The sequence below is a fragment of the Balaenoptera borealis genome (assembly GCF_965194805.1).
Source record: "Balaenoptera borealis genome assembly, chromosome: 20".
Taxonomy (NCBI): domain Eukaryota; kingdom Metazoa; phylum Chordata; class Mammalia; order Artiodactyla; family Balaenopteridae; genus Balaenoptera; species Balaenoptera borealis.
The window spans coordinates 12,184,586-12,197,902 of NC_138879.1; the positions used below are offsets into that span (position 1 = coordinate 12,184,586).

Below are 13,317 nucleotides of genomic sequence, written 5' to 3' on the forward strand. Positions count from 1 at the left end.
GTTAAGAATCCACCTGCCAATGCAGGGGACACGGGTTCGAGCCCTGGTCCGGGGAAGATCCCACATGCTGCGGAACAACTAAGCCTGTGTGCCACAACTACTGGGCCTGCGCTCTAGAGCCTGCGAGCCACAACTACTAAAGCCCGCGCGCCTAGAGCCCGTGCTCCGCAACAGGAGAAGCCACCACAATGAGAAGCCCACGCACCACAACAAAGAGTAGCCCCTGCTCGCTGCAACAAGAGAAATCCCGTGTGCAGCAATGAAGACCCAACGCAGCCAAAAATAAATAAATAAATTAATTAATTAATTTTTAAAAAGGTAACTCTGAATCACCTTGTCGTTCTGAAATTCTGAAAATGATAACAAGAAATGGCCTTTAAGACTAAGTTAAGACTTTGTATCAAATGTATTACAAGTATTTGATACCATGTGATTTTTTCTCTCCAAGGTAAAAGTGGCATTAATAAATAAAGCACCAGGAAATTAAGACCATGAAATTTGTATTCCCAAGAGCAAAAAAGGTAAAAATAAAGACTAAAAATAATGACTCTTTTTTCTGAAACAGATATAAACTGAAATTAACAAATTGTGGCACTTTATCTATTCTGCAAAACCATTCTGTTTTTCTGTAGACAAAGCACTGCAATTATTGCCAAGAATGAGAAAGAACTCTTGTACCAGGAATGTCGGCTGTGTGAGTTAGCACAGCACTCTTGGGATGTAAGGCAATCTCCAGAGTGGAGCAGGGTGCTACGTGGGCAGTCCTATGGGCAGAGGGAACTTCCCTGTGACCACATGACTGAGCTCTGTACTTTATACCAGGACTGAGATTCAGCTGCATTTTCAAATACGATACGAACAACATTACTTCACATATGTTGAATCCCACTTTTGGGAGATGAAGAAATACATGTATTAGGTTTTATATGATGCTCCTGTGAAAATAACTGCTTCTCTGAACTCTGTGAATTCTCTATCTAAAGATAAAGAAATCTAACATAAGGTACCGGGCATTAAAAAAAATCTTAGCAGAGTCTTGTAAGAGCACGATTAAAATCTTAAAAACTTTATTTCACACCTGAGGTAATCTTGATGTGTAACTACTGTAATAAAACCAGAAACATGATATGGAGTAAAATTAATACAAATGTTTATAATTGAAGGTAACAGAAAAGAATACATGGCATGATTCCAGTTATCTTAAGTTCAAAATAGGCAAAACTAAAATTTAGGGTTTAGGAATGCATACTGTGTGGTAAAACACAGAAAAGGGGGGGAGCAACCCCCGTCAAGTCAGGAGAGGGGTGACAGGGTGAGGGAGTAGGAAGGCTGACCTATGGTTGCTGGAGACTGGCACTGCCCCCCACCCGGACCTGGGTATTTGCTTCATCATCAATCATTTTGGCTGTTCATATTTTTCAAGCATTTCTTAGCAAGTATTTTATTTCACAGTTAAAAAAAAATTTAAGTATTATAAGGGAAAACGTCACTTGCTGCTGAGAGGTCAGTTAAGATAGGACTGAGGGGAATTCCCTGAAGGTCCAGTGGTTAGGACTCAGCACTTTCACTGCCGAGGGCACAGGTTCAATCCCTGGTTGGGGAACTAAGATCCCACAAGCCACACAGTGTGGCCAAAAGAAAAAAAAAAGATAGAGGTAGGATCTGGGGTGACTCAGTAAGGGCCAATTCAGGGGAGTGACAGCAGCAGAAGCAAACTCTTGGGTCGTGGAGGTGAGGGAAGACGCCGGCGAGCGAGATAGCCAGAAGAACTTGTCCTGGAGGGGTTTATGGTCTGGTGATTCACAGAGAGGGAATTCTTGAGTGAGAAGCATTAGATGGTCTCAAAGGAACCAGTAACTCAAGATTCTATGAGAGATTTTCAATGCAAGCCATCTCATCACACTTGCAAAACCAATTTCCTTAGAGGGCATAATGCCACATATTAAATCAGGATTAAGGCTGTCAAGTATGGGGACAGCAAGCTGGAGCCAACAATGTTCACAGTGGTCAACATACACTTTTCAGGCAAGTCTGTGAGGGCACAGGAAGGCCATTTCAAAGCCCACTTATAGAGCACAAATGCACAAATTATTAATTATTAAAAATCAAGGGGGGCTTCCCTGGTGGCGCAGTGGTTAAGAATCCACCTGCCAATGCAGGAGACATGGGTTCGAGCCCTGGTCCAGGAAGATCCCACATACCGCGGAGTAACTAAGCCCGTGCACCACAACTACTGAGCCTGCGCTCTAGAGCCTGCGAGCCACAACTACTGAGCCCCTGTGCCACAACTACTGAAGCTCGCCTGCCTAGAGCCCGTGCTCCGCAACAAGAGAAGCCACTGCAATAAGAAGCCTGTGCACCGCAACGAAGAGTAGCCCCTGCTCACCGCAACTAGAGAAAGCCCGTGCACAGCAACAAAGACCCAATGCAGCCAAAAATAAATAAAGAAAAAAAAAATTTTTTTTTTTTAAATAAAAAAAAAAAAAAAATCAAGGGACTTCCCCAGCAGTCCAGTGGTTAGGACTTTGCTTTCCAATGCAGGGGGTGCGGGTTTGATCCCTGGTCGGGGGGCTAAGATTCTGCATGCCTCTCAGCCAAAAAACCAAAACATAACACAGAAGCAGTATTGTAACAAATTCAATAAAGACTTTAAGAAAATGGTCCACATCAAAAAAATCTTAAAAAAAAAAATCAGTATGAGTCCACTTATGTGAGATACCTGGAGTCAGATTCATAGAGACAGAAAGTAGAGTGATTACCAAGGGCTGGGGGAGGGGGAGAGGGAGTTAGTGTTTAATGGGGACATAGTTTCAGTTTGGGAAGATGAAAAAGTTCTGGAGATGGACAGTGGTGACGGCTGCACAGCACTGTGAATGTGCTTAACGCTACTGAACTGTACACTTAAACATGGTTTACACAGCAAATTTTATGTTATTTTTCTTACCACAGAAAAAAAAAGACGTAAAACTACATTTATTGACATAGAACTATGTCCATAACCTATTGTCAAGTGAAAAAAAGCAGGATACAAATGATCACAAGGTGAGATTTGAACTTCGCTAGAACGGGTGCATCTTACAGCAAGAGGCTTACAACTCTTGCCTGCAGGGCAGCAGGGCTGACATACGGGTCACTACCTGGGCTCATGCAAACCTGTCATCCAGTTAGCTAAACAACTGTCACCCCTCAACATTTCTATCAAACAATCCATTTAATGATCAATCAAGGAAGGAACAGGGATCTCAGTTTTTGAGCACTGCTCGTAAGCACTCTAGCACCAGCACCTGCAGAACAGCTGTCGGCAGCTGGCACACCGACCCTCCTGAGAGGGCAGACAGTGACCCCTTCAGCAAGCATGACATTGACAGCTGAGTCAAAAAAAAGGTTCAGGAGGGCTGGACTCTGAATATGAGTTCATAGGGAGAGCCTACCCAATTAATTTCAATTGGATTTTCCTCCTTACAAATACATAATACATGATTAAAATACATTATTTTCCAAATCAGTCTAAAAAAGCACTTTACATATAAAATAAAATGCTACAAGTAGGTGTGACAGCATTTTTTTCTTTCTTAGTGATACATAAATGTTTCTCCTTGGGCTTCCCTGGTGGCGCAGTGGTTTAAAATCCTCCTGCCAATGCAGGTGACACGGGTTTGAGCCCTGGTCCGGGAAGATCCCACATGCCGCGGAGCAACTAAGCCCGTGCGCCACAACTACTGGGCCTGAGCTCTAGAGCCCGCGAGCCACAACTACTGAAGCCCGCGCACCTAGAGCCCGTGCTCCGCAACAAAAGAAGCCACAGCAATGAGAAGACCGTGCACCGCAACGAAGAGTAGCCCCTGCTCGCCGCAACTAGAGAAAGCCCGCGTGCAGCAACAAAGACCCAACAGAGACAAAAATTAATTAATTAATTAATTATTAATTAATTAATTAATTTTTTAAAAAAATAAATAAGTAAATGTTTCTCCTTAAACTCAGTCTTAGATTTGATGAAAATACAGCAGTAGTATAGTACAATCCCATTTTGGTGAAAGTATGTGTACATGCACATGCAGAGAGGTGTGTGTGTGTGTCTGTGTGTCTGCACATGTGTACACATAAAGACGTTACATTAACAGTTATTTCTGGCTAATAAAATCTTGAGTTATTCTTACTTTATACTTTCCTGTATTGTTTTTGAGCCTTTTATAATTAACCCATATTATTTGTATAATCAGAGAAAACGATTTTCACTTGAGGGGAAACATTACTTCAGAGTAATAAATGTGTTTATTTTTGAGTATTCCCAAGAAAATTTCTCCTAAACAATGACTACCGTGTTGATGATGGCTTCAGCGATTAATCAGTCAACACTAAACTGTACCTCCCTGACTCCACCCACATCCAATGACAGCTATTGTGTCTATATTCCCTATGCAAGACAACAATTAACTACCAGAGGAAACACCAGGATTTTAGGAATACTTCTGAGGCAAATAAAAGTCAGAACTACAATCCTGAATTTTTAGGTTTCTCTGAAATCATCTGAATTTAACCTGTCCAACAACTCTACATTTGATGCCAAGCACAAAAGTCTCAAGTTAAAACCAAAATCATATCTCTACATGAATACTAGATTTTTTTTTTTTTTTTTTTTTAGGTTTTTTTTTTGGGCACACTGCGCAGCATGAGGGATCTCAGTTCCCCAACCAGGAATCAAACCCGTAACCCCTGCAGTGGAAGCACGGAGTCTTCATCACTGGACCACCAGGGAAGTCCCCTGGTTACTACAGATTTAAGTTTAAGAAATTTCCCTATCACAAAGACTCAGAAAAGTAAAGAACAACTGTATGCAGTCCTCTTACATCTCATGTTTATCCCCACAACTGTCCAAGCAATAGTTACTTAATACTTAATCTTTGTCTCAGACAATCTCTCAAGAACTCGAGCATTTAGTGTATCTCAGCACCATCTCCAGGAGCGAGCTGACAATGGTCAGCTGTTACTAAAAAAGCAAAGAGTAAGATATTAAAAAGTCCTTAAAGACATAGAGATTCTCTTCTCTGCTGTCTATTGCACCTGATTCTTTTTCCTTTTATTCTTGTAAATATGGTCACTTAAGCAGCACTGTTGGAATCAGGATAGCAACTACCTTTCAGAAGCCAAACTTCCCAGTAAGTGCTGTGGCTTCCCTAACAGAACACAGTGTGATCCTCAGCAAATCTCTTTATTCCCTGGACTTCAGTTTCCACCTTTGTGAAAATAAAAAGATCAGACTACATGACACCTAAGATTCCCTCTGGCTCTAACAGTCTGTGACCTGACAATTTATTTTGCTTATGAACAGTGAAAAATGATATTTTTTATCATTACAAAGGTAACAGCTGCCTGCAACAAATTCAAACAGTAAAGAATGTATAAAGTAGAGGCTGGCAAACTTTTTCTGTAAAGGGCCATACAGTCTGTCACAACTACTCAGCTCTGCTGCTGGAGCTCAAAAGCAGCCAAACAGGGCATAAACCAATGAGTGTGGCTGTGTCCCAATGAAAACAGGCAGCCAGCCACGAGCCATGCTTTGCCTACCTCTGGTACGAAGTATAAAGCAAAAGCCACTCTCCTTACTTTAGCCTCCCCTTCTGGGGTTGCCCCTTTTAGGTCTGGCTTATGCTCTTTCTAACCATATTCTCACACAAGAACTTGTGTATGTGGCTTTAACTTTTTAAGAACAAAGTGGGATCATTCTATACATGTTAGTAATTCCCCTTTGATGGACAATTCAAGTTTCTCATTCTCTGATTTTTTCACTCATAAATATTCCTCTCGTGAAATCCTTTTACACTGACCTTTGGGCCCTTGGTCCTGCAATGGTTAGCAGTGGTCAGCTGTGACACGTCTGATCCTGTATCAGTCCCACCAATCATGACAGAGAAAAGCAATACAAGAGACTGAACTTGGGAGGGGGCGGACTCAGGAAATGAGGAAAAGAGAAAAGGTACACAACAGGAAGGGAATAACAGTAGAGGATGAAGAAAGGTCAATACCCAAGCCACAAGTACCTTTTTCAAAAATGTTGCAGCTGTTTCTCTCTTTGTTGCTGTGATCCGCTTCACCCCATCTGGGGACTGAACACGAATTATCTGTGGTAAATGAAACAAGTTGGTTACTGCACAGACTAGGAAGGTCCTGACCTATTACTGAAACTAACCTCTGCAGTCTTTCAGCATCTGGGTCACCGAAACTTACAGCCAAACCTCACCCTTCCCCTTGCCAACACCCAACCCAATGTTTCTAGAAAATGAAGCAGAGGTCTGAGAGACATCAGCACATGGGAGGACATCCTAAGAGGACTGCCCTAATTCTCAACTCTTATCGTTTCACTCAGAAAAATACGACTTCAATTTTTAACCATTATTTATAAAGAATATATCTGAAACACTAACATTTTCCTCTTCCGATTTACAAAAAAAAAATTTTTTTTTAAATCAGCAGGAAAACACCCACCATGAATCATGAATAACTGAGTTCTTTAAAAAATATCTCACTTTGTTCCAGGATCCATACACAGACTAGACTAACTTAAAAGGATCACAGGGAATTCCCTGGTGGTCCAGTGGTTAGGACTCCGCAGTGAAAGCCGAGGGCACACGGGTTAGATACCTGGTCGGGATCCCGCAAGCCACGCGGCCAAAACAAACAGACAAACAAAAAACAATTAAAAACATAAAAAGGATCACAGGAAATCTTCTAATCTGTTATTTACTTTCAATAAAAAGAATAAAAGAAAAGAAAAAAGGTGTTTAATACCACAGTAAAACTTGGCAGGGTTTTAAAAAAATATATTTTCATGGCAAGCCTGAAATGGTTGCTAGGCCTGGAAGACAACTGGACGGAGCATCACTTTCTAGACTTGATTTTCATGCTGATCGAAGCCCAGTGAAAGTGTGCTATTATGCCCGGGCCAACCATCCAAGGTCCTGCCTCAGTGGGTAGCATGAACCGGCATGCCCTGCCGCCAGAAAGACAGAGGATGTTCCAACCACCTGAGGGATGGGAGGAACAATGAACAGAATGTGCCAGAAAGTACTCATGTTGTAGTTACTCCTCTCAGCAACTACTGCACTGTACATTGTATTCAAAACAACACTATACAGACAAGAAATGTCACAAGCAGTTGTTTTTAAAAAGACTTCCACTGATACAGGACAAAATGCCACAATGGCTTTCGATGAGCATTTGCGGACAGGACAAAATTTGTCCACCTTTACCAAACAAGTTAAGAATAATCTAGATTTTGCTGAAATAGCGTGACTATGTCTTTCTCACTTTCTAATAACTTTTGCTTAACTGAAAAGCCTTTGTCCCCATATTGTTCTCAGTTTTTAAGATTTTGTTTTGAACAATCCTTATGAAATCCCAATTGTTAAGAGCATAAAATATTTTCTTTTTGCTTCCCAACAACATCTGTTAAACTTTCTCAACTCATCTGTGTGCACTCAAATTATTTTGACTTTTGATTTCTAGTATGCTTTACTCTGGATTCAACAACTAGAAAAATGTTTTCTTAATACACAGCATGGGGCTTCCCTGGTGGTGCAGTGGTTGAGAATCTGCCTGCCAATGCAGGGGACACAGGTTCGAGCCCTGGTCTAGGAAGATCCCACATGTCGCGGAGCAACTAGGCCCGTGAGCCACAATTGCTGAGCCTGCGCATCTGGAGCCTGTGCTCCGCAAAAAGAGAGGCCGCAATAGTGAGAGGCGCGCACACCGCGATGAAGAGTGGCCCCCACTTGCCGCAAATACAGAAAGCCCTCGCACAGAAACGAAGACCCAACACAGCCAAAAATAAATAAATAAATAAAATAAAATTACACACAAAAAAAATACACAGCCTGGGCATTAGGTAAACTCCCATTTCTTTCTTTCGGAAATCTGTCTCCAACACTGAGGCAGGTTAAAAAGAGCTCTGCTTCTCTTTGAGGGATTGTGACTGTTGCTTTGACTGTTCACTTAGGACCAAGAGCATGACGCTCCACACCTTGAGAAGTTAAAGGTCAGGATTACACGTTTCTGGAGAGTTCTAAAGCTTAAGAACTTATTCTGCTTAAGAACTTACTCTACTTGTTCATTTACAACAGGGCATGGCAGTCCAGGTTTCCAAGCTAAGCTCAGTACTTAACTCCAAGAGACAAAGATAATTCATACTGAGGGAAGGTATGACTTGGCCTTTGACACATGGTATAAAGTAAAATACACAAGAGACAGACCAGGCAACATGGACACATAGCTTCTTGGTAACTAAGTTTCCCTATTTATAAGAAAATGAGCCCAAAATATTTCTTGGGGGAGTCAAAGAATTGGTGAGATAAAAATTAGTTATCCCATAGAAATTTTTAGAAGACCTCTTTCTAAATAAATAAATAAAAACTTTTGAAATAAATTTCAGAAGAATCATGTTTTAATTCCTCACAATCTGAGAAATTCGACAAAAGATCCATGCTATCAATGAGACCCTAGCCTTATATACACTAGTAGAAAAGTGGCCTTCTCTGAAACAACTCACATGTCCATGGTTACTTCAATTTGGTTAAAAATATTACAGTAAAAAGAAAGTCTGGAAGCAGATTTGAGTGCTAATTCTTAACCTATTTCTAGAATGAGTCACCAAAGACTAGTAAATCTTATTTTAAAAGGAATCAGTTGCTCGTTTCTCTTGGGGCATTCATGCCCTCTGCTCATCTCCAGGCTGGGAAACACAGAGCAGACGCCAGGGCCCCTGAATGGAGAGCTGCATTAGGAGGAGTCACTGGATGAAAGCCTGAAAGTCCAGAGCTGGAGGTTCCTGCAGCCCAGAGCATCCAGAGAGGAGGATGAATGCCATTCCCAACACCTGACAAAATTGCAGAGGCCCTCCCATGGCCAAACTCTGAACATGACTTGCCACCCCATACTGCTTCTGCTTCCTCCAGGAAATTCCAAGTGGTCCTTAACGTTAACCAAAAATTTTTCTGTCCAGCTGGTCTGTTGGGTTTTTTCCGGCCATACTGACTTCTGAGAGGAAACGTTCCACAAGTTAAGGGATGGCCAGTTTTTTCTGATTTTCACTTTTTTTTTTTTTTTTTTTAACTTTAAGCGGGGAAAAGGAGTGTCAATCCCTGACTTCGGGTACAAAATGACATCAACCTTTATAACATCCCTTTACAGACAGGTAGCTGTCAAGGTCTCCTTGCCATCCACCAGGCCACCGTCTCCCTTCTTAGCAGCTTCCTCTCGTGGGAGGGGGTCCCCGTTTGTAGAAAGTGCTCTCCTTTTAAGGGACCCATGACAAGGCACTCACTGGGGCGACGGAAGGAGGCAAGACACAAGGACAGGAGGCGAGAAGGGATCGTAGCCCTGGCCCCGAGGAACTGCAGCCCCTCCAAGCGCGACCCCCGCGACCAGGAATGGAACGGCCGACACAACCCACGCCCCGCGGACGGCCCGGCCTCCCCCGTCGGCCGGGGACGGGAGGAGCTGAAGAGAGGAGGTCGGGAGCCCAGCCACCCGGCCGGCCCATGAAGAGGAGGGCGGGCCGTTGGGCCTCTCCGCAGGCCGCGCCGGCAAATCTGCTGCCTCATCCCGGCGCCCTCCCGCCCGGCCGCCCCACTCACGATGCTCTCGGCCATAGTGGCCGCTCCCGTATCCGGGCTTGAGCCCCGGGCCGCCGCCGCCTGCCGCCCCGCGGGCCTTGCAGCCCCGACCCCCGCTTCAGCCCCAGCCCCGGCCTCCGGCCGCCGCCGCCACCGCCGCTCCAGCTTCACCGCCCGGCCGCCACCGCCGCGACGTCCGGTGCCTCGCCCGACGCGCTCCCCCGGCCGCGCGACCGCGCAACCGGGTTCCGGCCGCGCAATCGGGTTCCGGCCCTACCAACGGCCTGCGCTTGCGCAGGGCGGCCCCGCGCCGGGCTCCCCGCGGAGAGGCATCCCCCCCCCCCACCCCCACCCCCACCCCCACCCGCACGCTGGCCACGCGGTGGAGGGACGCTGCGGAGAAGCCGGGAGGGAAGCGCAAACGCGCGTGTCGCCCAGGACAGCGAGACAGCGGTCAGCGGTCGGTGGGCTCGGATTGGACATTCCCAGCGCCTCGCTGGTCCCACGGAAATGGAGAAATAGCTTCGGGAAGGTGACATCATACCTTCATGAGATGTATTTTTTTAAGAAGGCATTTTCCCTGAATCTAACATAAGAGAAACGAATGAATTTCGACCACATTTTAGATAAATGCTTCTTTGCCACGGAGATACAGTATCCTAAAATTGCCCCCAGGGCCAGCTTCATGCGCACCCACGTGTGTGGCTCCGAATGGCCTCACACTTGATTCAATGCTCTGCCGTCACCGTCTTGCAATATTTAATAGTTTTCAGCAAGGAGCTCCACATTTTTGTTTTGCACTGGGCCCTGCACATTTGGTAGCTGACCTTGCCTATGGTTATGAAAAAAAAGTTACGAAAACCTCTAAGAGGCTAAACTATGTTTTTTAATCCCATGATTCAATTTCAGATTGTGTTTATTTGTCTCCTGTGCTGAAAACAGTTAGGAGGTTGTTACTCTCATTTCCTCTCCCTGCAGGAAGTCTGAGATCGGAGGGACAGCCGGTTTGGTTTCTTCTGAGGCCTCTCTCCTTGGCTTGCAGACAGCTGCCTTCCTCCTGTGTCTTTCCTCTGTACAGGTGCATCCCTGGTGTCTCTCTGAGTCCCATTTTCCTTTTCTTATAAGGTCATTGGAGGATGGCCCACCCTAATGGCCTGATTTTAAGTTGATTACCTCTTTAAAGGCCCTACTTCTAAGTCTCATTCTGAGGTGCTGGGGTTGGAACTTCAATATATAAATTTGGGGGGACGCAGTTCGGCCCATAACAGTAGTGGTAACTATGATTTCATCCGAAGGCTACTGTATATCAGAACAAGGCTGAGATGGGGCCTGAAAGGTGATGACCGTCTCTCAGAGAGCCTGGCTTTGGAGCCTGATTGCGGTAACTGATGAGGCTGGGAGTGTCCCCTTTGAGGAAGAGACAGTTTGGCTGCACAAGGCCTGACCTCCAGCTCCCGTCCTTGCCCTGACCTTCTGCCTGCAGCACAGCAGCCTGAGTGGTCCTTTTAAAGCATGAGTCAGGTTGGGATGCACATTACTCAACACCTGTCATCTCCCCATCTCACTTGGAGCAAAATTCGAACAGCCATCCTTCTTCAAACTTTCCAGGCTTGCTCCCACCTAAGGTACTTTACAGGGCCTGAAACGCTCTTCCTGCACACATCAGCCTAGCGTTGACACAGAACAGGACCCTATGGTCTATGCCCCCCATGTCTTCCGCCTGCCTTTTGTGTGTGGAAAAACTTTAGCCGAAAAATAAGTTTAATCAGAGAAATGAGAAAATACAAAATCAAAGGAAAATAGTCAAAGGGGACAAAACAATAATAGTTCAAGTCAGTAAGCAAAGTCAAGGACCTTTAGTTCCTCCTCAAGGGCTATAGATAGTATTCTGAGCCGTGTCCTGTGAGCTGTTTTATAGATACTGAAACCCCCACCAGGTGGAAGAAGTTAACTACATGATGTCCAGACTGTAGCCATGACAGAAGCTGCCACAATTCTGAGAACTGGCCTCATGGAAATGAGAACAAACTGACCCTGGAACTGAAGATTAACTGTACTTAAAACAATCGAGATGATGCTGGTCAGACCACCGATGACCAATTTCAAGATGACCGTCAGAGCTGACTGTGCTGTCTCTGCATGTAGCCCCCTCTCTCCGTCTATAAAAGCTCTTGCCCACTGGTTGTCAGTGGAGGGGAGTCGGCCTTTGGACAGGAGTCTGCCCTTCCCCTTCCCTAGACCCCACAATTGGCAGCCTCAGAAATAAAGCAAACTTTCCTTTCCACCAGCCTTGCCTCTTTATTGGCTTTTGAGCAGCGAGCAGCTGGACCCCACATTCAGTTACAGTGTGTGCCAAGTGCACTGCCCTCAGACTGAAGTTGCTGGCAGCACTGGCTGAGCTCCCCTTCGGGGACTGTGCTCACCCCAGATCACGGTCCCTTCCCCAGGCAGCTCATGCCCAATAACAGTGGATGGCTATCAAGGCCCAGCCCCATGTCTCAACCTGGGACAACTCTGCAGGCCATCCGAGCTGTGGGGATCACCGAGGACTTTGTTGAGATTGCCTGACAGCTCGCCTTCTCCCTCCACCAGCACAATGCTGCTTCCTTCCCGGGTCTGGATCCTGAGACACTCCGCGGTGACCAGGGTTAGCCTCGCAGGGACCTTGACCTGAGAAAACCCACGAGGTTCGTTCCCTCTTTTCTTTTTTTTTTCTTCTTGGCCACGCCATGTGGCACGTGGGATCGTAGTTCCTTGACTGGGGATTGAACCCGCGCCGCTTGCATTGGAAGTGAGGAGTCTTAACCACTGGGCCACCAGGGAAGTCCCTCGTTCCCTCTTTTCCTTCGGCTTCTTCTCAGCCCTCTTCTTTTCTTTTTTTAAATTGATATGAAATTCACAGAACATACAGTTAACCATTTTAAAGGGAAAAACTCAGTATCATGTAGTACATTCCCAGTGTCGTACAACCACCTCCTCTACCTCGTCCTAAAGTATTTTCATCACTCCTGGAAGGAAACCCTACACTCCTTCAGCAGTAGCCGCCATTTCCCCCTCCCCCAGCCACTGGCAACCACTAATCTACCTTCTGTCTCTATGGCTTCACCTATTCTGAATATTTTATATAAGTGGAATCGTACTGTATGTGGACTTTTGTGTCTGGCTTCTTTCACTGAGCACCATGTTTTCAAGGTTCATCCATGTTGTAGCCTGTGTTAGAACTTCTTTCCATTTTATGGCTGAATAATCCACGGTATGGATGGAGCACATTTTGTTTATCCATTCTTCATTGATGGACACCTGGGTTGTTTCCACCTTTTGGCTGCTGTGAACGTGTATATCCATGTATTTGTGTGAGTCTCTGTTTTCAGTCCTTTTGGGTGTATACCTAGGAACCAAACATTTTCCTACAGTGAGGCCTCTCTGATCACCTGATATTAGACAACACCCTCCCCCAGCCATTTCCTTTCCTTGCTTCATAACACTCATGACCTTATAAAATAGCATATATTTAGTTGTTTCTTTGCTTACTCTGTGACTTCCCCTGTACTCAAATGTAAGCGCCTGAGGACGGGGGATTGTCAGGTTTCCTCACTGTTGTACTGCAGGGCTCAGAACAGTCCCTGACAGAGAATAAACCCTGTGTCAGTCATCTGTGCTCACAATAATGCTGTGTTAACGAACTCTCCTCATTCAGTGGCTTAAAACT

General features: G+C 45.2%; 1 protein-coding gene and 1 long non-coding RNA gene across 3 annotated transcripts in view; one reads left to right on the forward strand and one right to left on the reverse strand.

Annotated features, from left to right (window-relative positions):
• Positions 1–9,798, reverse strand: part of NPLOC4 (NPL4 homolog, ubiquitin recognition factor) — a 56,777-nt gene extending 46,979 nt beyond the window's left edge. For both annotated transcript variants that reach the window (XM_082373591.1, XM_082373590.1), the window contains exons 1-2: positions 9,630–9,798; positions 6,039–6,119 (exon numbers count right to left, since the gene is read on the reverse strand). In XM_082373591.1, coding sequence (XP_082229717.1) covers positions 6,039–6,119; positions 9,630–9,644 — 96 coding nt within the window. In that variant the 5' untranslated portion in view covers positions 9,645–9,798. The remainder of the gene's footprint in view (positions 1–6,038; positions 6,120–9,629) is intronic.
• A 168-nt stretch (positions 9,799–9,966) lies between these two features.
• LOC309618989 lies at positions 9,967–11,895 on the forward strand. The gene is made up of 3 exons (XR_014238704.1): positions 9,967–10,140; positions 10,587–10,686; positions 11,546–11,895. It is a non-coding gene; the product is annotated as an uncharacterized lncRNA (long non-coding RNA).
• The last annotated feature ends 1,422 nt before the right edge of the window (positions 11,896–13,317 follow it).